At 60.4% G+C, this 27,117-nt stretch overlaps 3 protein-coding genes across 7 annotated transcripts; 1 reads left to right on the top strand and 2 right to left on the bottom strand.

Moving 5' to 3' along the window:
- Positions 1–1,891: 1,891 nt before the first annotated feature.
- Positions 1,892–7,624, bottom strand: UTP14A (UTP14A small subunit processome component). Of its 2 annotated transcripts, XM_041484723.1 has the most exons (14): positions 7,533–7,622; positions 7,224–7,288; positions 6,967–7,031; positions 6,712–6,854; positions 6,453–6,608; positions 5,444–5,563; positions 5,250–5,344; positions 5,036–5,159; positions 4,876–4,953; positions 4,086–4,434; positions 3,517–3,935; positions 2,938–3,125; positions 2,771–2,870; positions 1,892–2,433 (listed from the first exon to the last, which is right to left on the bottom strand). In XM_041484723.1, exons 1-14 carry the CDS (start codon positions 7,590–7,592, stop codon positions 2,032–2,034), a joined length of 2,364 nt encoding a protein of 787 aa, XP_041340657.1. In that variant the 5' UTR covers positions 7,593–7,622; the 3' UTR covers positions 1,892–2,031. The 2 variants fall into 2 exon arrangements, with proteins under 2 accessions (XP_041340657.1, XP_041340656.1); XM_041484722.1 differs by having other exon boundaries at positions 3,517–4,434; positions 7,533–7,624.
- Positions 7,625–9,008: 1,384 nt separating this feature from the next.
- On the top strand, positions 9,009–21,725 carry ZDHHC9 (zinc finger DHHC-type palmitoyltransferase 9). The gene is made up of 10 exons (XM_041484702.1): positions 9,009–9,095; positions 9,447–9,740; positions 16,454–16,614; positions 17,156–17,314; positions 18,129–18,266; positions 18,432–18,480; positions 18,746–18,848; positions 18,976–19,079; positions 19,193–19,358; positions 20,107–21,725. Exons 2-10 carry the CDS (start codon positions 9,574–9,576, stop codon positions 20,209–20,211), a joined length of 1,152 nt encoding a protein of 383 aa, XP_041340636.1. The 5' UTR covers positions 9,009–9,095; positions 9,447–9,573; the 3' UTR covers positions 20,212–21,725.
- On the bottom strand, positions 21,647–26,956 carry SASH3 (SAM and SH3 domain containing 3). Of its 4 annotated transcripts, none has more exons than XM_041484699.1 (8): positions 26,379–26,956; positions 24,102–24,194; positions 23,715–23,864; positions 23,483–23,633; positions 23,261–23,409; positions 22,923–23,129; positions 22,500–22,650; positions 21,647–22,424 (listed from the first exon to the last, which is right to left on the bottom strand). In XM_041484699.1, exons 1-8 carry the CDS (start codon positions 26,430–26,432, stop codon positions 22,258–22,260), a joined length of 1,122 nt encoding a protein of 373 aa, XP_041340633.1. In that variant the 5' UTR covers positions 26,433–26,956; the 3' UTR covers positions 21,647–22,257. The 4 variants fall into 4 exon arrangements, with proteins under 4 accessions (XP_041340633.1, XP_041340632.1, XP_041340634.1 ...); XM_041484698.1 differs by having other exon boundaries at positions 23,483–23,636; positions 26,379–26,953; XM_041484700.1 differs by having other exon boundaries at positions 21,647–22,421; positions 23,483–23,636; positions 26,379–26,953.
- Between the last annotated feature and the right edge of the window lie 161 nt (positions 26,957–27,117).

The following is a 27,117-nucleotide window of genomic DNA, read 5'->3' as shown; positions in this document are numbered from 1 at the left end:
CTCGGCAGGTCTTGTCGCTGCTCCAGGTGATCCAGCTTGTGACAGCTGCAGACCTGCTTGCTCCAGGTCTGAGTTGGTGTTACACCTGCCGGCCTCGGACCTCTGCAGGATCTGCACCTGAGCGCTGCCCACCATCTTCCCGGCCCTGGAGGGAGCATCGCATCGGAACTGGGGAGGTCCCAGTTCAGGCTGGGGCAGGGCCAGACTTCGCGGGGCAGTGCTCCCCTCTTCAGGGACACAGGTGACACCACGTGCGGCAGCAGCATCCTTTGCCGTGGGGTGGGCCAAATTCGGGGGCTGAAAGCACGTGGGGTGGTTCCCCCTCCCTGCAGAGAGGCAAACAGCAGGACAGCACCCCAGAGGTCCTGCTGAGCCCGAACCAGCTCTGCTGTAAGAGGTCCCCCGGACCATTCCCAGCCCGGCTACCCTCAGCATCCCGGGTCTGGAGCTGAGGAGGTGGGCTGGGTGCTGGGACAGCCCATCGTGTCCAGCCAAACACTGTCCAGGCTGGGGAGGAGGAAGGCAGAGCCATTGGCCAGGGCAGGCGAGGGAGGCTCCCTGCAAGAGGGACGGGGACAGCGGTGCCGCAGAGATCTCCTGGCCTCAGTCGCCAGGGGCTGGGGGCGGCTCTGGGGGACTGCAGGCAGGTGGAGGGGCTGGCAGGGGATGCTGCCTCCCCCTCTTCAGGGCGCTTCACCTTTTACAAAAACAAACACGACCCCCCTTGCCTTTCACAACATCTCCGGGGTGAAGGTTTCCCATGGCAAAGGGACGCAGGCTCTGCTGGGGCCACCAGCCTCGCGAGGGGCTCTCGGCGTCACGGCACGGAACTGCTCTCCGCTTCCTTTTCTTTTTTTTTTTTTTTTCTTTTCCCCAAGCAACACAACCGTGGCCCCATCCCGGGGCCCTCTGACTGCCCGGCCCCGGGTGCTGCAGGGGCCAGAGGCACTCGGGATGGGTCCCCGGCAGAGCTGCCGCACCTGCCCCACGTCAGCTCCCAGTCCCGTCCCAGCCTAGGAAGGAGCCTGCGGCAGCCAGGGATACCCGCAGTCTGCACGGAGGGTGCCTGCGCCCCGACCCCACGGAACGACCCCCGTTTCCTGGTCTGACCCAGCTGCAAAGGAGAAGGGTGACCCTGGGGATAGGCCGTGCCTGGGGCGGGCTGCAGTGCCAAGGAGGGAGGAGGCGTCCTTGACACGAGGGACAAGTTTCCTGGGATCAGCAGCAGCTCCGGCTCCTGCGCTGGGGCCAGGAAGTGTTTCTCCAACTAGCGCTGAGCATAGGCCACGTTGTAAGTGAGGGGAGAGGCCTGGAGGGATCCCTGCCCTCCCAGGGATCTGTGCCCAGTCTGTAAGGCTCTGGCACATCCCTCCACCTATACTGAATGCACCAATCAAGCCCTGAGAGGCACCTCACTGTCACACTCCAAGGGCTGGCTGGGCACAGAGCATGGGCCTGGAGGTGGGCAGCAGGAGTGGGGGCTGCTTGTGGACAGAGCCAGCTCCCAGCACGTGCAGAGCAGCAGAAGCACCTGACAGCCATTTCCAGGTGATCAGGTTTATTAGGGCTGAGTAGGTACTTTGGGAGTGCAGGTGGATCTGAGAAACACCCCCGAGGCCAGGCTCAGCATGACAAGGTGGGGAGAAAGCCCCTTTGGCCAACATTTAAAGATCTATATAGGTACAAAAATGGGGATGTAAAAGACAAAAGGACAGGATGTTCGCAGCTATTCCAGTCTCTCACCATGCTCCTAGACATGCTCCACTATGAGATCCTGACCAAGCTCATTTTCAACTCAGCCAAAGCACCCAACCCTGCATGGACCCCAGGGACAGGATGGAGGGCTCAGCCTAGCCCTGGACACTGCCAAGGCAGCCATGCAGACAGCACAGGAAGGGCAGCCCTGGGTTTTATTGCAGAGAAAGAGGTAGAAGGAACTGGACAGAACCAGGAGCTGCTGCTTCTGGCTCCTCCGCTCACCGCAGTTTGAGCCCCCAGGCTGCAGACACAGAGCTACCGCGCTCTGCAGTGTCAGGGCTCCACCTTCTTCCCGGACACAGCCTTTCCCCTGGACACAGCTTTCTTCCCGGGCACAGCCCTCTTCCCAGGCACAGCCCTCTTCCCAGGCACAGCCTTCTCCCTGGACATAGCCTTCTTCCCGGGCACAGCCTTCCCCCTGGACACAGCCTTCCCCCTGGACACAGCCTTCCTCTGGGGCATGGCCTCCCCCCCAAGCCTGGCCCCGCTGCCGGGGGCCGTGTCGGGGACGTCCTCGGCCGAGATGGGCTGGATGATGTGGCCGGTGCGGGTGATGACTCGGGGGGCTGTCAGCTTCTGGAAGGCACGCTGAGTGTTCCACGTGGGGCCCACGGGCGTCCGCATGCTCTGCTCAAACTGCTGGTGCCGCTCAAAGGGGAAGGGCAGCTCGCTGACCTGTGGGGACACCACAGGGGTAATGGCCCCCAGCCATCCAGCCCAGCTCTTCCAGCCCATGCTGCTCCCAATGCTCATTGCTTCTCACTTGTCCAGGACCCACTCACACTCTGCTTCCCTTTCCGCTGCCAGCAGAGCCCAAGAGGGCTGGAACAACCATCACCACCAAGGGAGCAGCCCTGTACATCCCTCCTCCTGAGCTGTTTAAACTGGAAGCTAAGCATTGGGCAGGGATGGCAGGCAGGGATTGCGGACGTTTTGGGAATGGATCACAGGAACACCCCAGGCTTGCCCAGGTGCTCTCATGGAGCTCTCATGGAGACCAGGTGTGCCCCACCTGATGTGCTGCTGCGTGGATGTTACGCTTCTCGCTCATGATGACATGGGGCAGGTGCTGGTCCTTCCGTGGAGGCGCCGGTGGCGGCTTGATCAGGAACCTGTGGGCAAGTGAGGGGTCAGAGCTGGCATGGGGCTGGGCACAACCCTGAGCTCTCCCCCACTCACCTCTTGACCTTCCTGGCGCTGGGTTTCAGGCCTGTGCCGCCCCACTCGCCCCAGCCTGGCAGCACCAGGTTCACCATCTGCGGCTTCACCGCCTCCTCTGCCTTGCGCTTCTCCCGGCGGAAGTCAGCAACCACATCATCCCCAGCAAAGGCCTCCGTGATCATCCCACGCTGCTCGATGCCACCCTCCTGCACGAGGACAAGACAGTGGGTTTAACGGTTAGTGGGGGAATTGGGAGAGATGGGACAAATTGGGAGGCACTGGGGGAGGGTTTGTGGGTACTGGGGAGAGTGGGAAGAGGGTAAAAGTTACTGGGCATTACTGGAAGGGGTTTGGGGTTACTGTAAGGGGGTTTAGGAGTACTGGGAGTTACTAGCTTGGGGCTTCTAATTACTGGGAGGAGGTTTAGAGTTACTGGTTTGGGGTTACTAGGAGTTATTGAGAGGAGGTTTGGGGTTACTGGAAGGGAGTTTAGGGTTACCACGAGAGGATTTGGGATTACTGTGACTTCAAGGTTTGGGCATTACTGGTTGGGTGTTTTGGGTACTGGGGAGCATGGGAGAGCCACGTCCTGCTTACCTCCTCCTCCAGGACCACAGGCAGGCTGGGGCAGTCCATCTCCTGGGGCTTCCCATCCAGCACAGCCTCCAAGTTGATTATCTTCCTCTTGGCTGGTGCTTTCTTGGTATGTCTGTCCCCAGCTCTGCCTTCCTCCTGCTGCTGTGCTCGCTTCCCTGCACTCAGGGCTACCAGCTTCTCCTGCTCTTCCACAAGCTCCTCCTTGGCCAGACTCTCCATATCCTCCATGGTCTGCACGTGGCGCAGCTGCTCCGAGAGCAGGAGCTGTTCCTGGGCCTGAGGGGGAGGCTCCAGCCCTGCACTCACCAGCTCCTCAGCACAGCCTGGGGGGACTAGGCTGTCCCCCAACTCCTCGGCACAGACTGGGGGGACTGGGCTGTCCCTGGGCTGCTCAGCACCAGTCTCAGTCTCATCAGCACCTACATGATGAGGGTAGAAATGGTCACTCCTCAGGGCAGAGAGTAAGGACAGCTGCGTGAAATCACCCAAAAGCTGTCCCCAGATCCCCCCTCCTTTGTCCAGCCCCGAGCACTCCCAGCCCAGCCAGCCCTGGGCCTCAAGCTCCTCACCATGGTCTTTGCCGTGCCCCTCAGGGCTCCCTGTCCGCTCCCGTCGCTTCTGCTCAAAGTCTTGCAGCAGAGCTTCTTCCTCTGACAGCTCCTCTTCCTCCTCCTCCATCTCGTCCTTGTTCTCCACAGCACCAGGCACTGTGTCATCTCTTGGACCCTCCTGTGCCTCAGGCTCCGGGGCCAGGCCACTGGGCTTGCCCAGCATCCAGGGATTAGCCCCGCTGGGCGTGGGCAAGGCTGTGGTGTCCTCCTTGGGCACCTCACACAGCTCCTCCTCGGGCGGCTCCACCCGCACCTTCTGCATCAGCTCCTTGTTCCTGGCCAGCTGCTCCTGCATGGCCTTGCGGGCCTGGGAGGCACCGAGAGGCTCTAACACAGGGCAGAGACAACATTCCCAACCTTCCCTGCCCACCCCAGCCTACCCTCGTTCCCCAAGCAACGCTGAAGACCCTGTCACGGCATTCCAATATATAAATGGGATTATAAGAGATAGAGAGACTTTATAACGTGGCTTGGAGGGACAGGACAAGGGGCAATGGCTGCACACTGACAGAAGACAAGGATAGCCATGATATTGGGAAGAAATTCTTTCCTGTGAGGGTGGGGAAGCCCAGGCAGAGATTGCCCAGAGAAGCTGCAGCTGCCCCATCCCCAGAAATGTTCAAGGCCAGGTTGGCCAGGGCTTGAGCAATGTGATCTAATGGAAAGTGTCCCTGCCCATGGCAGAGGGGTGGAACTGCATGAGCTTTAAGGTCCCTTCTCACCAAACCCTTCTGTGGCTCCATCTCACCTCGAGGTCATACTTAGCCATAATGGCCCTGGATCGGGCCCATTTTCCCTTGTTCTGGTGCTTAAGGCTCATCCGCTCCTGGGGGAAGAGAAGCATCACATAGAGCTCCCCAAGGAGCAGGGCCCTCCAAAGGGGTGAGGCAGAGGTGCCAAGGCAGTACCTGCATCCTGAGCTGCTCCAGCTCCTCCAGCCGTGCCAAGGCGGCCACAGGGTCGGATTTGTGCAGCTGCTCGAACTCCTTCAGGGCCTGGCGCCTCCGGCTCTTCTTGAGCACGCGGTGGTACCTGCGGCACAGGGGCGGCTCAGGGGCTGGGCAGGCCACGGGCGAGACAGGGCTGCCCAGCCCCCCCAGCCCAGCACAGGCACAGCCTCACTTCTTGCTCTTGATCCGCTTTGCTCGCCGAGCCTTGGCCTCATAGTAGGACTGCACTGCCCGGGCCTTCTGCAGTTCTGCCCGCCGGCGCCGGGCCTGCCAGGGAGCAAGGGGTGAGGGATGGGGAGCACGGGGTGAGGGACGGGGCCAAGGAAGAGGCCCCCAGAGCCAGGGCCCGGCGGAGAGAAGCCTCACCTCCTCCAAGCTCATGGCCTGCACTGAGGCCATCTCCTCTGGTGTCAGCAGCGGGTCTGTGACGGGCTGCTGTGTCTTGTGGAGCAATCCAAAGATCTCCTGCTCCAGTGGAGTTCGGGCCTGTTGGGACAGTAGATACAGCAAGAGGATGAGGAGAACTGCAAGGGCCAGTGCTCCCATGGATGTCCCCATCCATTCTCAGTGCCCCCATGTTGGTCTGTGGAAGGCACAGAGAAGCATCCCCGCCTTGGGGGACTGGGTGGTCATAGCTCCACTCATGGGTCCCACACCACAGCCCCTGGGCACTCTCCCAGCCACATGGCCAGGTAAGGGCAGGTAGAATTCCTCCCACATTAAAAAAATGGCCCCCCAGCTGCCAGGCAGCTCTGACCAGGGGGCACCACACAAGAAGCATGGAGCAGGAGCTCCAGGCCACACAATGCCATGTCCCTCCAAAACAGAAAGGGACTTTTGGGCAGATCAGTGTGAGTGACAGGTTTGTTGGGAGTTCAGCAGGGGCTGCCCCTCCCTCACCCGGGCATCTGACAACTCCCAGGGATAGCAGTGGATTCCTGCCAGCAGCACAACCCCAGAGGAACTTGCATTCAAAACCAAACACATCCCTCTTTTGTAAGGAGCGTTTCCAGGCATGCAGGATTCAGCAAACCAATCCCCTCTGCCTCAGCACTTGTGGCCAAGGGACAGTCCCATGTGCCTGGCCCTGAGAGGCTACAAGGAGGAGAGGGGACAGAGCAGGCTCCAAACCCTCTGCTCACAGCTTACCTGGCTTGTCCCAGATGGAATTTACACACCTACTCTGTGAGACGAACACAGACTGCCCTTCTAACCTTCCCAAGCTCAGCGGGCACCTGCCCAGCGTCACTGCCAGGCTGAGCCTGCCATCACTGCCCCAGCACAGCCAGGAGACATCGACCTGCCCCAGCTGATCCTGGAACCACCCTGGCAGCACCCCCAGAGCCACCCCGGCCGTGTGAGCCCCAGTGGCCACCTTCCACGCCGAGGTGACTCTCTCCAGAGGGGTCACGGTGGCAATGTCCTGCCGCAGGGGGAACACCAGCTGCTCCGCGCGCCGGTTCTGCAGCACCACCTGCTGCCACTTCCCCACATCCTTCGAGGTGGTCACGTAGGCAGCCTCCCTCACCACCTGGAGGGGAACAGGACAGGCAGAAAAAGGTGATGCCGGCATCAGGGAGGAGCATGGGGGTCCTGGGGGCTCAGCTCAGACCCCCTTGGCTCCCTGCACTCACCCTCTTGGCCTCTTCTTTGCTCAGTGGTAGCTCCACCGCCGCCTTCCGCTTCACTCTGGCCAGCTCCTTCCTCACACTGCCCAGCGTGGATTTGGGATGAATGGGCTGCAGCAGCTCCGACAGAACCAGCTTTTCTCCAGCACCTACGCACAGGTGTGTCACTGCCAGGTGAGGGAGCTGTCCCAGCCCTCACAGTGGCTCTCGGTGGGCAGCGCCATCCCAGATCCCCGAGCCCTGCCCAGCTCCCTGCCTCACCTTTGCAGGTGACATTGAACTCGGACACCTGCCCGCTCGCCTCCGAGCGCTCCGCCAGCTTCCGCCTGCGAGAGAGAGACAGAAAACAACCCCAAAGGTTCCTCGTATCCCCCGGGTGCTCTGGAGAATTTGGGGCCGGTGCCGAGGGCAGGGGCCGAGAACCGTCTCCCCTGCCCCCCTTCCTGTGCAGCCTCTCGCGACGCGGCTGCTGCAGGAGCCCCCGGGCCTAAACGCGGCACGCCCGTACCCCCACTCACCGCTTCCGTCCGGACAAGGCGCTGATGGCCTCCAGGAGCTGCCGGTGCCGCCGCTCGCCATCCTCCTGCCACACGGCACACGTGGTCACAGACCCAACCTGGCAGAGCGCGGCCGCTCCCACGTGCTCCCCGGTGCCCCCACGGCACCGCCCGGCCGGGTCCCGGGCCCGACATCCCCCACCCGACACTCCCGGCCAGGCCACGCCGTCCTCCGCTGCGCCCATCCCGACCAGGAGAGCGCCCGGAGCCCCGCAAATAGCGGTGGAGGCCGCTCGGAGAGCCCGTCGCACTCTTTCCGGCCCCGCTCACCCCCTCCTCGCTCTCGCTGCCGCTCCCTGCCGCCGCCGCTGCCGGGTCCTCCTCCGCCATGGCTCCGCACGCCGGTACTGCCGCAAAGCGCCACCGAGTGTCGCGCCGAGCCCTCGCGCCCTGCCGCAAAGCGCGCCCTCATGACGTCCCGGTTGCCATGGCAGCAGGTGCGGCGGGCGGGGTGGGAGAACCGGAGGGGACCGAGGGGGGCCCGGGAGGGACCGGGGCACGGATAGCGCCGTCCCGGCCTCGGACGGCACCCGCGGGGACGCCCCCAGTTCGCCAGGCAGTGGGAGCCGGCGGTGCCACCGCGGGCCAGAGCACCTCAGAGGGTTTTCGGTCTGTCCGTGACCCTGGTCGGTGCCCCGGCCGCAGGGATTGCAGAATTCGCTGTTTCCCCCCGGGACGCGCCAGTGCCGTGGGCTCGGGGACGGAGCTGCCGCACCTACGGTTCCTCCCGCCCGGCCGGACCCCGTTCCTGGGAGCATTTTTGGGGTTGATGTGGTCCAAAGCATCGTTGGAGCAAATACACAGAGTTCTCAGCCACGAAGCGGTGTCAGTGTCTGTCACTGCGCCCGCAGCATCCTCCTCCTCCTCCTCCTCCGCATCTTCCTCTCTTCCGTCCCGAGCTGGGCGCACAGGGGGCTCGGGGCAGGAGGAGAGGGGCAACGAGCTGTTCCCCGTCTGCTCCTGTCTCCATAGCAACAACCGCGGGAAAAGTTGTGTATTTTCCCCCCGGGTTTGACGCTCCGGGCCCTGCCTTTGCTGGCAGCCACGTGCCCAGCGGGAGCGCTGTGTGTGGGATTCCAGAGAGGGCTGCCGGGGGTGGAATGCCAGGAGCGGGACGCCCCGAGGTGGGACTCCAGGGATCGATGGGATCCCGGTGGCAGGATGCCGGCGATGGGATCCAGGTGGGCTCTCCGACCCCAACCCACGGTCTGGGGGTGCAAAACCGTGTGAAAACTGTGCGAAATGTGCGGATGTGCGGATGGGGTGGGAGGAGAGGGGCGGGGAACCGACGACGGGAGCATCCCGTGCGCTCCCCGCGGCGCTGGGGTTCGGAAGCCCGGTCCTGGTGGGCATCCGGTGAGAGAAAACGAAAAAGAGGAACGAGGGGCGGCGCAGGTCGTGCCCCGCCGGGGCCTGCACCGGGAGGTCTGGCGGGAGCCGCCGGGGGGCGGGGCAGGGCGGGGCAGGGCCCAACCAGAGCGCCCCGGCCCCGCCCTCACCCCGGCCTCCCTTGTCCGCACTCGGGCGGGGCCAACCCCTCGGAGTGACAGCGCGCACTGCCAACGGGCCGGCGAGAAACAGCGGGGAGGGAGGAGTCGCCGCGAAGTGACAGCACTGGTGACCAATGGAGTGGCGTGAAGCGGCGCGGTGGGCGGAGCTGCCACGGACTGACAGTGCACGAACCCAATGGGAAGGCGTATAGCGGCGGGGAGGGGCGGAGGGCGCGGCGGGACCAATGGCCGCGGCGGCCCCGCCCCGTTCGGGCGCGGGGCGTGGCGGCCTCTCCCGGCGCGGTGGGAGCGACCGGCGCGGCCCGAGCGGCACCGGCACCGGGTGAGCGGTGGCGCGGGGCCCGTCCCCTTCCCTCCCTTCCCGTCCTCTCCCGTCTCCTCTCTAACCCTTCCCTTCTGTTCTCTCCCCGTCGGCTCCCGGCACGCCCGCAGAGCCGGGGCTGCCCTGCCCTGTGTGGCCCGGCTCTGCCGCGTCCCCTCCCGGTGCGGAGCCGCCCAGCCGAGGGTATTCCTGGCCGCGCCCCGCGCCCCGCGCCCCCTCCCTGGTGGATTCCCGCGGCAACGCCCCTCCCGGGCGCGGGGTTTCCATGGCGACGGCGGCCGCCGCCCCCCGTGCCGGTGCCGCCGCCGCCCTGGTGCTGACCGAGCCCTCTCCCCGTTCCCTCTCCCGCAGCCGCCGGCCCAGCCCAGCCCAGCTCGGCCCCGCGGGGCCCCGATGATGCTGGGCGCGCGGGCGGCGGAGCAGCAGCAGCAGCGCCCGAACGTGCGGCGGCCGCTGCCGCCCCAGTGACGGCCCCGCCATGTCGGTGATGGTGGCGAGGAAGAAGGTGGTTCGGAAATGGGAGAAGCTGCCGGGCAGGAACACCTTCTGCTGCGACGGCCGTATCATGATGGCCCGGCAGAAGGGCATCTTCTACCTGACACTCTTCCTCATCCTCGGCACCTGCGCCCTCTTCTTCGCCTTCGAGTGAGTTCCCCGGGGACCCCACGGGGGGTGGCATGGGGATGGGGATGGGCCCGTGTGCCCGGGGCCTTCGGGAGAGGGAGGGGAGCCTGGCACGGTGCAGCCTGGCGGAGTGTGGCTCTCCCTGTCCACATCTGCTTCCTCACCCTCAGCAGACTGACCCTGGAGGTTTTGAGGGGAATGGCCCCTGCTGGAGCCCTGCTAGGGGGTGACACTGGCCCTGCTTCCCCGTGGGTCACCTTCTGTCTGCGACTTGGCAGTCCCTTGTCCCGAGTGTTCCTGGCTCCAGGACAGCCGGAGTGCAAGGGTGCTGCTGCTGCAGCCCTGGGGCACGGCCTGTGTCTCTGCCTGCAGGGGGACGTGCAGCCCCCACATCAGCCCCACCAGGGAGCTGACCCCAGCTGGAGGATTAATAAGGAGTGAGCTTGGGGGTCCTGCCAGTCTGACCTGCCCCCAGCCCCAGGCTGCACTGCAGCTGGAGCCATGCTGGTATTTGGGAAGGATCCGACCACCCTTTACATCACCTTGGCAGCCTAAAGACCTTCAACCAAAACCTTTGATCCTGATGAAAAAGAGGGATCTGCCCTCTCCCCTCAGCTCTCCCTGGGAGCTGGGCTGGGGAGTGGGGTAGCCTTAGACTAATTCTAAAATCAAAAAAATCAAGCAAAAAGGGAAAAGTTTGTGTTTGTCTGGGCTGATGCTGTGGGAGGGGGCAGGACACCCCGTTTGGCTGGCTAGAGGATGAACTTGGATCAGCTAAACAACTGAAAAACTTCCCTTCCTCGGTCTCCATGGGCATGTTTGTGTTCCGGGGCAGCAGAAGGGCTGGAACAGGGTCGGATATACAAAAGGTTGCAAAGCCAAGAAGAATGAGTGGAAGGACCTGCTCGCTGGCTAAGCCCTAGCTATTCCTGCAGTTCAAAAAGCCCTCGGCCGAGATGCTGTCCTTCTCAGCATCATTCCTAAGCCAGGGAACTTGTTTCCACATTCTCTAGCCCAGCATGTGTCTCCCTAGTTCCCTGCCCAAATTATCCCTGGCTCAGTCTGAATTCTGAGGTACCAAGTGACACCACTCTTGGTTTGATGTTTGGGGTTTTTTCCATCTGAAAAATGGGGCTGAGCCTTCCTGCCTTACAGGAAGAACTAATAAGTGCTGCTGCTCCAGAAACGCTTATTGCTGCACCAGAAACACTGATTTGAGGTTTAATTGCTCTGGCTCCCTGTGGATCCTGTCCGTAGCAGGAGAGTGAACCACATCCCACTCTGCCATGGTTGCGCTAAGGCAGAGTGAGCCAAGGCTGTTTTCCAGACCTAGGCTGTGGTTAGTCAGGAATGTGACTGGAAATTCCTTGAGAAGCCCCTTTCCATGCTCTGGCAGGCAGAGGCCTGTGGAGGAGTTGCTTGCACCAAGACATTCAGGCCGTGCCTAGACCTGGAGGGTGGACTCTGCAGGGAGAATGCTGCTGGGAACAGGATCACCTCTGAATTTTAGTTAAATCATCTGAGGGAGATAAGGAAAAGTTTGGGAAAATCCAAATACCCATTTGATTATTTCAGTGCAGAACACCTCAGTGTGTGTTTGTTTGGAAGAGAGAGGGTTGTTTTGAACTTTTTTGGGGATTTTTGAATTTGGGATAGGGATGAAATGTTGCCTGTTGGGGAGCTGGAAACACTCCCCAAGGTCTCTGTTTCACTGATCAGGCTGAGATAAGCAGCTTGGCTGCTCAGGAGCCCTGCCTGCCCTGCACGTGTAGGGAGCCCCGGGTGAGGATCTCAGCCTCGATCTTTCACTGTGTTGTCCGTTTGTCTCAGTGTTTGGCAGATTCTTTAGTGTTTGCATGGAAATTCCCGCTTTCCCCCTTAAAGCTGGTGTCTGGGTTTGGAGCGCGGCAGCCGGCGGTGGGCGGAGGAGCCTTTCCCTCGCTGCCCGCTCACTGCAGGCTGCCTGTGCCGTGCTGCCTGCTCCATTCAGCTGAATCACTTGCGCAGTCACACCTTGTCTGAGCACGGCTCCGGGGTGCCTGGAGCCAGGATCTGTCTGGCTGCTCGCCCTGCGCCGGGCTGGGCTTGATCCCGGTGCTCCGGGCTGCGCCGGCTCCACTTACAGCTGAGGCCGGTGGGGACCGGCGCCCACGGCAGGAGGAAAGCCACAGCCCTTCCTTCCCGGCCCTGGAGCGATGGCCGCACTTGCGGGGCTGCTGCTGGTGCTGTTTTTCCTCCAAGTTTCTCCAGTGCTGCCAGCTGCTCCGCGGTGTCCGCAGGCGAGCGGGCTGAGCCGCCTCGGCCTGTGGGTGGGAATTTCTGTGTGTTCACCCCCCAAACCGCCGCGCTGTGTTCTGGGACTGGGGAAATCTCTCCAGCCTGGAGCAAACAGGAGCCAGAGGCTAACAGAACTCAGTGCTGCACCTGAGATCCGACTCCTCCCTCTTAGATAAGGCAGAGGCACGGAGCTGTGCTGGCTCCCGGGAAGGGCTCTGCAGCGACCGACTGGAGTCCTCTGCCCAAGGGCACCTCTCACCGCTGTGGGAGCAGCTCCCGCTGCGTGGGGCTGCTCCCTGCAGAGCCGAGCACCTGTGTTTGACTGGGTCTGCTCCACAACACGCCCCATAAAATACAGTTTCACATCCTCTTGGCATTATTTCAGACTTCTAATGGTATGTCAGCCCTGTGGTTGGGCATTTAGCTGCTGTCTGCTTGAGGTGTTCCAGCATGAGGAGACCAGATAAAGCACTTTTAAAAAATCCCTTTAGGAACTGGGATGATGGGATGCAGTGCCTTCTCTCGGGCTGGGAGTTCCCTTTGCAGTTCCTGTCTCTCCTGAAGTGACTTCCACGCTCAGCTGAAGGGAATGGGATTTCTTTTGTCTCTGGCTTTTCAGCACAAAACTTGACATTTGTAGATGTTAGAGGCATGATACCACCACCAACACTGGCTCCTCATGGGAAGGAGCTGCTCTTGGATTTTTCAGTGCCCAGGCATGTTTGTCACTTTGTTTTTCCTACTTTTTTAGCTTTGTAGAGATGAAAATGTCTTTGTTTTCTGATGAGTTGAAAACACCTACACTGCCCTTTTTTAGTTTTGATTTCCAAAGCCCAGAGACCCAAGACTCGCAGAGGGGCCTCTGAGCTGGCATTACCTCTGGTTAGATCTGTGTCAAGCATGGTCAAAGCTTACATGTGAGTTAATTCATGCTTTTTAATTATTGAAATTTCTCTCAATAGAAGTGAACTTTTTGGTGTCCAGAGTTCAGCTTGTTTTGTTCTTGTTTCTGGGGGAGGTGGCCACTCCTGGGATTTGGATTGACCTTTTTTTCATATGGGGGCTCCTTCTCAGGAGATGACTTTGCCCTCCCTGCAGCCTCCACATCCTCTGTGGCACCCCCATTCCTGGGTGGATCTTGGGGTGATTCGTCTGTGCAGAGATTTGAGATTTTAGCTGAGAAAGGAGCAATGACATCAGCATAACACACCTGTCTCCTGCTTCAGTTGTGTCAGAAACACATGGTGTGTGCTGACAGTTGATGTGTCACTGCAGGCAGGTGGGAAAAGGCTCCAGGGAGAGCTCCAGCTCTGCCTGGTGCTGCTGGGAAGGGCCTGGACACAGTGTTGTGGTGTGGCCAGGCTTCGGAGCAGCTGCTTCCACGCTTACTGCAAACACAGTGGCTGCTAGACACCATCCCCTCCCTGGTGTGAGCACCCAGCACAGCCAGGCTGAAGTGCCCTGCTGAGGGTCAGGCACTGGGGAAAGATACAGCTCTGCTGGCACCCAGAGCAGGCACATGATGTGGCTGTGCTGTAGCTGAGGAAGGTTAAACAGGTGATTTGCAGGTGACATGTAGGTGAGTGACACTACGGAGCTTGTGTTGAGCCCTGGTGGGCCTGCCTGGGAGATGTGCTGTCCTGTGGCCGTGGCTGCAATCCCTGTGGCTTTCCCCTTCCTCCAGAGCTTTGCTCAATGTGCTGATTACAACAGACCTTCCCAAGCGGGTGCAGAATAACCAGCCAAACACCGTAACTCATGGCACCTCCCAGCTGCTTCTCCCCCTGCTCCCCATTCCAATGATCCCTTTGTTCAGCCTTCCTGCCCCAGCCCACCCCGCTGTGACGATGAGTTGTGATAGTGCTGTTATTGTCTGCTTTTTGGTGGCAAAATGCTCCAGAGCACAGAAATGGTGCTGGGAATGGGGGAGCAGCATCCTCACATGCCAACAGAGCATCTCTGTTGGCTCTGAGCTCTCCCAAACAAAAGATCTTTAAATGTCTGTTCCTGAGCAGTGAAATTGTCTTAGAGACAAGGCGTAGACTGAAGATACCCCAGAGCTAGTGAGTACCTGAGTGCCAAGTCAGGACCTTGTGTGGCTGCTTTCCCTGCTGTGGACGTGTTCCCTGGAAGTCACCTGAAGAGCGAGGCCCCATCAGCACAGCGAGGGTGGGAGGCACATGGTGGGCTCCACACTGGGCTCTGCGCTGGGTCTGGCGATGCAGTTTCACCGTGGTGGGAGCTCCTCTGGCTCTTACCTCTGCCCTCACCTGCAAGGGGCTGCAGACGCCAGCCCAGCTAAGGGAAGCCTGTGTGGAAGCAGGAGGGCCATGGTGCAGCTTTAACACAGCTCATGGATATTTAAACCCACAATATCTTCATGTTGTCACAGCAGTTCCAAAAGCTGTTGTATCAGCTGGACAAGGGTCAGGCTGCAGCCCTTTGGGGCAGGCAGTGTCCGGCTTTTAAAGGAGTAATCACAGAATCGTTTAGGATGGAAAAGACCCCCAAGCCCATCAAGTCCTATGACTGGTGACCACCTTGTCAACCAGACCAGAGCACTGAGTGCACTGGAACAACATCCAGTTGTTCCTTGGACACTTCCAGGGATGGGTAGTCCACAGCCTCCCTGGGCAGCCCCTTCCAATGCCTGACAGCCCTTTCCATGGAGAACCTTCTCCTGATGTCCAACCTCAACCTCCCCTGGCACAGCTTGAGGCTGTGTCCTCTTGTCCTGTCACTGATTGCCTGGGAGAAGAGGCTGACCTGCACCTAAATCAATGTTCCATCTTCCTAACCCCATAGTTCTAGCCCACATGGACTCCAAGGTTTTTGTTTACTTGCTGACTGACTCGCGGCTGTCCCTGGACTTTGCCCTTGCAAAGGAAATGCAAAGTTATCTTGAGCTGCCTGAAGACGATAAGCTTGGCCCTCTGTGGGCAGGGCTGAGCACAGGGATGTTGTTTTGGGGAACGGCAGAGCGTGCAGTGTCTGAAATGAAGGATGTTGGTTTAATACCCAGGCCCTTTGTGTTGCTGTGGGCTTCTGGTGTTGCAGCTGTGACTGAAGTGTGCTGTAGCTTCAGTGTGCAGGCCTTCTGTCCCTGTCACACATGGGGGACAGCGCTGGAGTCAGGCAATGGCCCAGGAAATGTTCCTGCAGTGGGCCTGCAGAGCCTGGTGCTGCCAGCTGGAGCTGGAAACTGCACTGTGTTTGGGGAATCTGTGGTGGGAATGCCATCCAGAATTAAATAGTGCTGTGGAGGTAATGAAAATGGCCTTGCTTGAGATGGCAGCCCCCCAGGGAGGATAATCCCTGCCCCTCACTGCAGTAGCCTGATGCTCCCATGGAGACTAACAGTGGAACAGCAGGAGTCTGGGTTGGATCCATCCCTCACCAGCAGGGATAAAGGGTGGATCCTAGAAAGCCGAGTGCCTGAAAGCCTGGGTGCCCAGCTGCATCAGGAGGCTGGGGAAGGGATGTGTGTGAGGAGTTGTAAGACATGGCACAAGTGGTGGGATTTAGGTGGGGTTTCCCTTAAACCGCAGCAAAGCTCCATAGGAACTTCACCTCAACATCAGTAGGGTTCTCTGAAGGAATCAGGGTAGAATACAGGTTTTTTCAGGCCACTATGTCTCTAAAACGTGACTTTTGCTCAGGCCTCCCACACGGCTAGGGCTGCAGCACCTCTGGGGACATGGCTGTGGGTGTCCAGGAGCAACACGGCCATGGTGAGATGAGTCCCATGCTCCCTTTGCATCTCCTCTATCAGGGGGATCAGCACCATAAATTCCTCGTTGGGCCTTGCTGTATTTATAGAGCAAACAAACCTTGTTCCGTTTTGAGCAGGGGGAGTCTTGAAGCAGGACCCTTTCTGCTTTATTTGGAGCATTCTGGTCCGTTGTCTCAGGAAAGCCAAAGGAAGCCAAATGTCTTGTTGCATGGGGATGTTGCGCTTCCACAGGAATCCATTCCTAAGAAGCACAGGATGCGCTTAATCCAAATAATTTCTGTGGTGTGGGAGACTCCTGCTCTTTAGGGGTTAGCCAGACATTCCCACCATCCCCACAGGCTTCCATGCCTTCTGGCACTTCAGGTGTGGGGTCCCTGACCAGGTCTTGGGTGCTTTTCCCAGTGGTCTGGCCCATCCCTTGGCAGCAGGAATGTAATGGACAAGGTCTCTCCAGCTGCCTGGTTGTGTTTCTGGCATTGCTTAAAATGGGAGCTGAAAACAGAACAAGTGCTGGGAAATATCTGTGTCTAGCTGTTGGAAAACGTGAAGATGCTGTGATGGTGCCTGGTTGTGGGAGCTGCCCCAGGAGTGTTCCCCTGTGGTGGTGGGATGTACTGCACAGATTCTCTGCTCCAGATCTAAGCAGTGCTGCGGAGTGCCTGGGCTCTGATGCTGTGCCAGGCAATGAGACTCTGACTCATCGTCTCCTGCCCCGTGTCCGCAGGTGCCGGTACCTGGCGGTCCAGCTATCCCCGGCCATCCCCGTGTTTGCAGCAGTTCTCTTCCTGTTTGCCATGGCCACGCTGCTGAGGACGAGCTTCAGCGACCCCGGCGTGATCCCGAGGGCCCTGCCCGACGAGGCGGCCTTCATTGAGATGGAGATTGGTGAGTGTGAAGTGGCCAAGCTGGTGAGGGCTGGAAAAGCCTCCTTATTTATGGCATATTTCTAGGTTGCAGTCCCTGCAGAGCTTATCTTCCTGGCTGGACCTCCAGAAGTGAGGATTGCCCCAGTCTGCTGGCTCACTGTACTTGGCCGAGTTTCAAGAAGGCAGCACAATGGACCTGCGTCCCTCTCTGGGAGCTGTTTCACCTGCTGCTTTCTCTCCCATACCTGTGTACATACAAACTCAGTTTGCGCAGAAAGCTTGGAGTGGTCCTCTTGATCCTTCAGGGAGAGAGGAGGTTTGGTGGATGCAGGTGATAACACCCAGCCCACTGTCAACATGCCCATGAAAGCTCTGGCATCCCTTTTCCTGCCTCCAAGCTGCCAGGTTGGCTCTGGCCTGCATGAGCAGAGCTGCAGCCTCCAGCTCCGGAGCCAGCGGGCTCCGATCCCACTGGTAGGAAAGGCAGGGAAGTAAGTTGTCGTTTGAGGCCTGTCATGTTGTAGCAGCAGCTCTGATCTGTGCCTGGTTCTCTCTGGCAGAGGCCACCAACGGGACCGTGCCGCAGGGTCAGCGCCCACCCCCGCGCATCAAGAACTTCCAGATCAACAACCAGATTGTGAAGCTCAAGTACTGCTACACGTGTAAGATCTTCCGGCCGCCCCGCGCCTCGCACTGCAGCATCTGCGACAACTGCGTGGGTGAGTGGTGCTCAGGCCTGGCCTGGCCCTTGCAGAGAGCCTTGGGACAGGGACAGACCTGCGCCCAGGCTCGTGCTGGGCAGCTCTGGGCTGGTGGAATGTCCAGGCTGCCTCGTCTTGTGTTTGAGGAGCTTGAGGTTTGCTCAGAGCCTGGAGCCAGGTGCTTTCTCTTTGCAAGGACTTTGGCAATAACTGAGTCCAGCTGCTCTGTGTACATGTGCAGCCCATTTTTGAGTCCCACTGGATTCTGGCCTTCTGGGACTGAAGGGTTCCAGTGCAGAGTTGTGTCTCAGGTGACAGCAGCTCCTTCATCAGCACAGAGATTGTGTCATTCCCTGGGGTGCCCTGATTGTGGTCTTCCTTCTGTGTATGTAACTGGCTCATGTTCAGCATCACTGCTCCAGGCAGAAATCCTGTCCTTTTGGACCCCTTTCCTCCTCTTCAGATTCCCAGCCTTTGAGTGTTTATGCAGTTTCTTGAACCTTCTCCTGATTATTCCAGGGTAAGAACATGGGGACTCCCAGGCCTTCATCTAACCCATGTGCTGTGGCTGTTGTACCCCAGGGAAAGAAGACACATAAGGAGTCAAGCACAAATTCTATGTTAATGTGCAAAATTACTTATTACAAAACAATTTCGGACTTTCTGACCTCCTGAAAGGAGGCCAGGATATGGGGTCCTGACTGAGCAGAGGTTTGAACATGGCAGTTTATGTCAGCCTGGGGGATTTTTGAAGTGGGAGCACAGGGGCAAGGATCTAGAGGTGGGCAGGGCCATGCCAGGGCAGTGCTAATTTTCATCTTGGCTTCCCCAGAGCGCTTTGACCATCACTGTCCCTGGGTGGGCAACTGTGTGGGAAAGAGGAACTACCGCTACTTCTACCTCTTCATCCTCTCGCTCTCCCTCCTCACCATCTACATCTTCACCTTCAACATCGTCTACGTAGCACTGAGTGAGTCTGTCTGGAAAGCTGGAGAGCTGGGAGGGAGGGAGGGAGGGAGGGAGGGAGGGAGTGGGGCTACAGATGGTGGTGTGAAACCAGAGTTAGGGAGTGGGAAAGGGAGCTGGACTCAGTGGGATGTTCCAGGTGAAAAAATTCTCACTTTTTGTATTGCAGAATCTCTGAAGATTGGGTTTCTGAACACTTTGAAGGAAACCCCAGGGACATATCCTTCCATGGTCACAAGGGCTTGACTTCTCCACAAATGGGGGTTAGTGGGAGCTGCATTGTGGAGTGGCTGCTTAGGCCACTCTGAGTCTTTCCAAGCATTTTCCCCTGGATGACAATGTGGGGAGCAGTTTCTTGGCTTTTGGGAGGAGAATAAAACAGACAACAGTGGCTAGGAGAGGAAGATAAGTTGGTGTTTGTGGGGCAGTAACAGGTGGGCTGGGCCTGCTCTTGGGCCGTTCCCAGTCCTTAACTGTTCTCACTGTACTGGAGGTGCTCATCTGTTTCTTCACGCTGTGGTCGGTGGTGGGGTTAACTGGGTTCCACACCTTCCTGGTGGCACTGAATCAGACAACCAATGAAGACGTAAGTAGAGCCCTCCTCTGAGCTGTCGCCGTTTCTCAGTGTGTCAAGGCTGTGCATAACACAGGGATCTGGGGGCTGGTGCAGGGTGGCCTTGGAGTAAACCTGAGCTTGTGCCCAACTATTTCAGATTAAGGGGTCCTGGACTGGGAAGAACCGTGTGCAGAATCCCTACAGCCACGGCAACATAGTGAAGAACTGCTGCGAGGTGCTCTGCGGGCCCCTACCCCCCAGGTGAGCTCTTGAGGGGCTGCCTTGACCTTTGTCTTCCACTAGCACTTCTGATGGGAAGAGAGGTGGGATTTGGGGAGACTTGGGTCTCTGATGGCATGGCTGTGTTCTTGCAGTGTCCTGGACAGACGGGGCATCCTGCAGCAGGAGGAGAGCACAGCTCAGGAGGGGTTGTGCCCGCGGGGACCCGGCACGCAGGAGCCCCTGGCCACGCAGGGCCCTGGGCAGGCCCAGGAGGGTGGCATGAAGCAGCAGGACAGCAGCATTCCTCCCGCCAGTGCTGTGAGTGATTCCCTCTGGGAGCTGGGCGGGCTCTGGGACAGTGGAAGAAAGCTGAGAGTGTGACTTAGGAAGGACAAAACTACATGGGGGGCCATGTGAGAGGCTGCTGCTGAAAAGCTTGTTTGCTCTGACCCTGGAAACCAGCATCTTGGTTTCCTTGGATTTCCTCAAAGGAGGTCACAGCTGGCTGCAGTTTTGGAGATCAGTCCTGCCATGAGAGCACTCAGAAGCTGTTGCCCATGGAGCTCGGCGGGGCTGGAGAAGGCTGAGAGGTTGCAGACATCTTGTGCTGGTGCTGAGTGTGAGCTGCAGGGCTGTCCCTGGGATCTCCATCTGTGGAGAAAGCTGTTGTGGCCCTGAGCAGCCTGCTGTGTGTTTGAAATTAGTCCTGCATTAAGGACAGTTTGACAGGAGACCTCCAGAGTGCCCTTCCCACCTAAATTATTCCATTAACATGGTGGGAAATGGCTCGGCTTGCTCCTGCTTGGGCATGAGCTGCCCTTCTCTGGTGGACACAATCCAAGACACCTTCTGCTGAAGCAGTCTAGTGCTCCACCTCTTCCTGAAGCTGCTGTTCTTCCTGTTGGGAGGCCCCTGGTTTTGGTTTCTCCTTTTCCCAAGCCCAGCTGAGACTGCTGCTAGTGGAGCTGGAGGCGGTAGCAGAGCGGCGGGCTCTGTGTGCTCGGGCTGTGTGCTCGGGCTTTGCGCTGGGGGTGTCCCTGCAGGTCACTCTGTCCCCTCTCTCCAGGTCCCTGCGCCGTCTGTGAGCGACACTGAGATGCCAGAGGAGAAGCAGCGAACGCCTGGGGAGCTCCCGGTGCCCTCCCTGGACGCTGGGCGAGCGGAGCACTAGCATCTGCTTGGAAGGGAGAACTTTGTTGTTTTGTCTAATCAAAGCTGGAAGTGGTGGAGGAGAGGAGAAGGGCTGGATGGCAGGCACCTGATTCCCCATGGCCATTTTGCTTTAGTCATTACTCGCCGCGGTGCAGGCAGTGCTGGCCTTGCGCGGTGCTACAGGACAGCGAGCGCGGGTAGCACGCCCTGGTCACCGTGGGGCACTGCCAGCAGACCTGGGCCAGCCTGCACCCTACTGCTGAGGAATCCTCAAGGAAGGGGAAAGCAATGGTGGCAGCAATGTCCTCTCTCCCCTCCTCCCTCCTTCCTCTAATCTGTTGCGTTGTTTTGTGGTTGGCGTGGCAAGGCTTGTCAGGAAACGTTTTGGTGCCCCAAGGACCCAAACAAGTGGGAAGGAGTTCTGCTGGCAGCAGTTTTTACGTAGCTGTCTTCCTGTGCTCCTTTCTTGTGTGATGTAACAAGGCAGCAGCTATGAGGGGACCCTCCTTCCTATCCTGCCCTGGTGCTCACACCACTCTGGGCTTCGAGGGAGGGAGAGGGCAGCCAAGGTGGACAGCTGCAGGGAAGGGTCTGCCTGTGCCACTGGCTCCTGGCTGGTGTTGGGGCTGCATTTGTTGCTGGGTGTTTGCACTGAGCCCTCCCCAGCTGTGGCACAGCAGCTCTGCAGAACCTCAGCCCCAATCTGTGTTGTGTCATTGCGTCCCCATGTCCCCCCCTTGCCTTGCTCTGCTGTTCTCAGCCATCCTGGACTGCCTTTGAGACCCTTGGATCTTCGCAGGATTGTGCCAGCTGCCCAGGGCTGGGCTTGTGTGTCCTCAACAGAGGAGAGGCTGGGGGATGGTTGGGGAGCTCTGTGCTGTGGCAGGGCTCCCCCCACTCCACAGTCCCTGTCCTGCGCTGGCAGGACCCTCACACCTCTGGGATCCCCGCAGAGGTCGCTGTGGAGGAGAGGCCATTCGGTGTGTCCCTTGTCACAGAGCTGGGCACTCGCGTTCCTCCCGCAGGTGTGTGATGGCTGCTGGGGGCGTCCTGCCGGGCCAGTCCCGTGTCCGTGATGCTCCTGGCTGGCACTGAGGGGTGCGGTGTGAACGTGGCACCCGCACTGCCCCTCTCCCGCGGTGCGGGGCCTCTTCTCCCGGCTGAGAGGGCAGAGCTGCCACAGCTGCTCCCAGTTGGAATGTGGCTGGGAAGGAGCCTCGACTGCCCTGCCATGGCCCTCAGCCAGCCCAGCTGCATCCCGTTCCATCCTCCGGGGACAGGGCTCCTGTGCCCCACCCCGTGGGAGTTGCCCCAACACGCTACTGACCCAATCTCCAATTCGGTGCGAAAGTGTGTATTTTGGCTTTGCTGCTCCCTATTCCACGAAGTGTGTGGAGTGCTGCCTGCCAGGACCTGCCTGCACGGGTCAGGGTCTCCAGAAGGAAGGAAGGGGGTTGGGTGAGGATTGGGTGTTCTTTATTTTTTTCTTATTTTTTTTTTAATTTTAAAACAATGAAGGAAAATTAATTGGTTTGAAAATGGCTGAGCTGTAGCCCCTGCGTTTCTGTGCTGCCCCAAGCCAGCTGCCTCTTCCCCCTTCCCTATGCGTTTCCAGGACTCTCCATCTCACACTTCCAGGGTGTCTTAGCTGTGTTGTTTGCATCTTGCTGTCCCCTATGGCAGGTGGGGGGGTCGGGGGTGTCTGTGTGTCCATGCTGAGAAGTGACAGTGTCCTGGGCAGGCTTCAGTTGCCTGCAGACACGGCTTCTGTCCCCAGCTCCCTTCCTGAGCCTGCTGGCAAACCTGGGAAGAGCAGCCAATGCCTGTGGTGTCTTGGCGGGGAGCACAGTGCCCCAGTGTGCTCAGAGTCCCTGCCTCGGGGCAGTGGTGCCATGCAAAATGTCCTGGGGCACCTTGTGCCCACCCAGCATCTGGCTCTGCGGCAGGGGCTGAGCTGGACCCCGAGGTGCCACCACTGGGGCTCTCCTGTTGCCCACCAGCAGCCGTCCCCTCCAATCCAGCCCTCCTATTAGGGCCAGAGTGGAAAGTGGCGGTGCTGGCGGGCTCAGGGAGATTCTGCCACGGAGGGACCCCCCATCTCGGCCTCCTCCCGGCTGCCATCCAGCGTCTCTGATCCCTCGAAGCAGCCAGAGTCCCGGGGAATGTCCCCTTTGGGCTCCGAGGGCGATGGCAGGGCCTCAGTGGTGTCACCATCCTCTGGCTCACTGGCTGCTGGGAGAGGGGCCATGGCGTTAGTGGTGCTGCTGGGGTACCCAGTGGGGTCCCGCCCCCTCCCCAGACTCTTACTGTCATAGTCCAGGAGGAGCTCGGCAGCCGTCAGCAACTTGGCGCGGTGCTGGGGGTCCGTGATGTGCAGTTCGTTCAGGTGGGTCTCCCGAAGCTCTTTGAAGTCCTCCAGGGTCTGGTACCCATTCAGCAGGAGGGTGGGGGTGTGTTCCTGTGTGGGGGGTGTGGGTACGGGTGAGCAGGGCTTGGGTGGCTCCCCTGGCTCCCCCTGACCCCCAGTGCTGGCCTGTAGGTCCCCCCTCAGTGGGTCCATGGTGGGCACTTACCCCCGCATTACCCAGAAATGCCCCACGTGTCCCCTCTGTGGCCCTGGGTGCTTGGTTGAAGGACCCACGAGGTGGGGGATAGTGAAGGGGAGAGGGGATGGTCACACTGCTGGTCCCGTGCTGGATGCTGCTGTTCCCCACAGCCCCTGTCCCTCACCTGCAGGTTGATGCGCTCCAGCAGCTCATGGAGGGTCTTGGGCTTGAGGCGCTTGTTCCGGCTGGAGCTGCGGCTCCTGCGGGCAGGGACCGTCTCCTCAGGGATCACATCCACGTAGATGAACTTGAAGGAGCCCACCCTATTGTTGAGCAGCCCGGTCCAGGTGCCCACAGGTGGCTTCTCTATGATGCTGATGATGTCCCCTTTCTAGGCCAAGGGATGTGGGATGGTGGTGGGCGCAGGTGCAGGGGGGGACAGCCAAGGAACACCCCCAGCTCAGGGGGTGCCCAGCCACCCTCCCTCGCCCCTGCCCCAGGGCCGCAGTGGCCGTGGCTCACCCGCAGCTTCAGGGAGTCCTTGTCATAGGGGCTGGGGGTGAAGTCCGTGTGGACGCGGGCCCGGCCGCAGAAGGGGCCAGTGTAGGCTGGGACAGTCTCCTCCAGCTGCTGGCTATCCCGGGGATCACCAGGGCTGGGAATGTCGCTGCCTGCAGAGAGGAGGGGGTCAGGATGTGCCCGGCTGAGGATGTGGGGCCAGTGTCCAGTCGGGGCTGGCCTCACCGCTGGACATCTGACGTCCGAGGGCTGGGTGCCCGTCCTCCTCCTCCTCCTCCAGCTCCAGGTACGACAAGGGCACCTTGTCATGGCTCTGCTCTTCCACGCTGCTGGCTGGGGACAGGGGGCATGGGGGCCCTTCCGCCTCCACCTCTCCCTGCTGGAGGTACCGGGGTCAGGCTGAGGGAGGGGGACCTGTCCCCCACTCACCTGTCCGTGTCCCACACCCCCTGCTCACCTTCCCCTCGGCCAGCGCTCTCACAGCCATCCTGCCCATCTTGCGGTTCATGGTGCGGGAGATGACCGCCCGCCACTTCCTGCCCAGCTTCGTCCCGCTGCTCCGTGTGGCCTCCTCAGGACTGGCATTGCTGGGATCATCCTCAGGGATCTGCCAGAGGGATGAACAGTGAAGGCAGAGCCCCCCACCCTGGGCAAGCCTCAGCAGGGTCACACAGTGCTGTGAGATTCCAAATCCCACCAGTGCTGGCACCCTGGGGCTGCTCCATGACACGTGGGCCACTGGTAAGACCAGGAGTTTTGGGAAACCAGCCCTGAAAGGGGCTGTTCCCAGGGAAGCAGGATGTGTCAAGGGGTGTTGCTGCCCCGGAGGGTGCTGGGAACTCACATTCTCCTCCAGGCTGAACTCCTCGCTTGACACGGGGGAGCTGACCTTGGACTTGCTGAAGTCCTTGAAGCTGCTGGAACGCTGTAGGGAAAGCTGGGAGCAGGGGCAGAGGTGTGAGGGGGGAGATGGAAAGGTGGGAGATGAGCTTCTTCCTGCATTCCCTGCCACAGCTCCTCTCTGCCCTTTGGACTGCTCTGCCCATCCCAGGGTGATGCCAGTGCTGGGAAGAGTTTTCTGCTCTCTTCCAGGAGCTGCCATGTGTCATCAACCCCCTGGAACTGGGATGTGGAGCTCTTGGTGCCTATGCAGCTGCTTGGCACAGCATTCCCAGGGCAGGGAGGCTCTGGTGTGGAGCCTGATACTGCCATGCTGGGAGCAGCCCAGGGCTGTGCCATGATGCCACCCTGGCATATGGGCCAAGCCGTGAGGGCACACAGGGCTCTGCATGTCCTCTCAGCACAGGTGGGCAGGCAGTGAAGCACAGGTAGCACCAGAGCAACCATGTACCTGCTGCTACCCACAGGGTCAGCTCCAGGACTGAAATCCTGGAGGATTCATCACAAATCCATGTTTTCCACCTGTGAGTGTCACCCCATAGCCCAGAGAGCACACCCCCAGCATCACCAGCTGGCTTGGTGTCACCTCCATGCCTAAGACATCAAAGCTGGTATTGGATCTCAGTCCTGGTACACCTCTCCATCCCTTGCCCCTTTTAGTCTTTCTGTGCCCCCTGCCTGCCTTCCTCTCCATGGCCTCAGGTGCCTGTCTCACATGGAAGGGTTTCTCCATGCCAGGAACACCCTTGGTGCCAGCACAGCCACCTGGTCCCAGGTGTCCCTCATCCCTGGATGGCAGCACCAGCGTGCTCGCACACTGGGGCACAGTGAGCTCAGCTGCCATTGACAGCACTCTTGAGGCCCTCGGAGCACACACCACCGTGCTTGCTCTACCACCACCACCACCAGGGATTTCTATTCTCAAGCAGCTCTGCCAGCTCCTGTTATGGTGGAGGCCTTTCCCAGTCCTGCACAGCCTGGCCCTATGCTGTTCCCTCTTTATTCTCCTTCTCATTGGCTCCACCGAGCACCCCTGAGCACTCGGTTTGGCCATTGCTGAGGGCTGGCTCACGGTGCCACACCCAGCTGCACGCAGACTGTGGCTTCATGCCAGCTCCAGGTGCATCTGTGCAGAGGGGATGCTGGCTTTTGCCCTGCTCCCACCCCGGTGCCCGGAATCCACGAGATCCAGGTCCACTGAACCTCCTACGGCTTCACTGCTGAGATAAAACAGCTCTGAGATAGAACTGCCCTGGGGCTGGAGGAGCCATGGAGAGCCTGGCAGTGGGATGTGAGTCAGGGGGGCCGGGCTCTCCCGGCGCAGAGCAGGAGGGGGAAGTGAGAGTGGCTGTCGCTGGGCAAGGGCAGGGGATGCCCACTGGGACTGGCCGGGCTGGATGGGCCACCCCAGTGCAGGGAGGGGGACTTCACCCAGGTTTCCTGTGGAAGCTTGGCAGAACGGTGGAGCTGCCATGGCAGGATTTGTGCCTGTCATGAGCAGGACCCTGCCACCAGGCACTGCCTCTGCTCCCCGTGGTGACTTGCTGATGTTGATGCCAGCCCAGCAAAGCTTGGCAAGAGCTGAAGTGCCAGCTGGTGCAAGACCTGGCGGGGGATGAGGAGCCAGTTTTGGCCGCCACTGGTGACTTCAGCCAACATGGTGGCACATGACCATGCCACGCAGGGGGCTCTCGAGAGGCCTGACACTGGCAGCTGGTGCTCCTGCGGCTCCACCTCGCAGCGGTGCTGCCGGAGGAAGCGGCTGACGCAGTGACAGCCCCGACCGCAGCACCTTGCTGCGCAAGAGAGCTGCACAGCCGCCACCGCAGCCATGTCCCCCCAGGAAGTGACAGGCGGCCGCCCACGCCTGGGGAGGCCATGGGGGGGCGGGGGGGCACAGCCTTCCCCAGCAGAGCTCCGCGGGTCCCACCGGCACCTGAGCTGGCACCCATGTCGATCCCGGGGGCTGTGCATCCCAGCCACACGTTCCAACAGGATGGAAGGCAGAGTGGGAGGTGGACAAGGCCAGGACCACGCACTGGCGAGGCCACAGTGGCTGGTGGCAGCAGAGACAAACTGATGGCAGGGCAGCTGCCGTGCTGTCCCAACCCCCGGCACCAGCCCTCCTGCTCAGCATCCCACGGCAGCCCAGGCTCGGACAGCTCTGGATGTGCCGGGACATCTGCGACGCTGAGGGCACCTGGATGCCGCCATCACTCACCTTCCTGTGTCCCGGCTCCTTGTCGCCGGCGTTGGAAGGCTTGCGGCGCAGCATGGCGCTGGGGCCGGTGGCGAGAGCTCAGCGTCCGGCGGCGGCGAGCGCGGCCCGTCCCGTCCCGTCCCGTCCCGTCCCGTCCCGTCCCGTCCCGTCCCGTCCCGTCCCGTCCCGTCCCGCGGCACCGGCACCGAGCCGGGAGCGCACAGGAAGCTGGCGGTCACATGAGAGGCCTCGCAGCCGTGCTCGGGGTGGCTGGCGAAGCGCGGGCTGGGGCAGGAGGAAGGAAACCCTCCAGCGAGCTGCGCCCTGCCCGGGGCCCCTGGGTGGGGACGGTGTCTGCGCCCTGACACTTCTCGGCCGTGCCGCCCCTCGGTGGTGCTGCCCGTGCCCTGCCTCCCCTTGGCAGTGCTGCCGCCCCTCGGTGATGCTGCCCCTTGGCCATCTGCAGATGGGCATCGTGTGTTCCCCTATGGAGACGGTGACAGTCCCCAACCCCTCTGTCGTGCCCACCCCCGTGCCTGCTCGTCCTGCTGGGACATGATAGCCAAGCCCTCTGCGTGACACTTGGTCTGGGATGTCCTGTGTATCCGCAGGTCCTCCCGGCTCGGCATCACACCCAGGTGGGACGTGCTCATGGCCACCCCGCTGCTAGCACCTGCGGGGACATCCGTGGCTGGGCTGGCTGCCCTGCATCTTCTCACTCCAAATCCTCCATCTTTTGCATCCTCCTCCTCCCACAATT

Source organism: Pyrgilauda ruficollis, unplaced genomic scaffold, assembly GCF_017590135.1.
Source record: "Pyrgilauda ruficollis isolate IOZ18807 unplaced genomic scaffold, ASM1759013v1 scaffold67, whole genome shotgun sequence".
In the NCBI taxonomy this organism is placed as follows: domain Eukaryota; kingdom Metazoa; phylum Chordata; class Aves; order Passeriformes; family Passeridae; genus Pyrgilauda; species Pyrgilauda ruficollis.
This window is presented reverse-complemented; position numbering and strand designations above follow the sequence as displayed.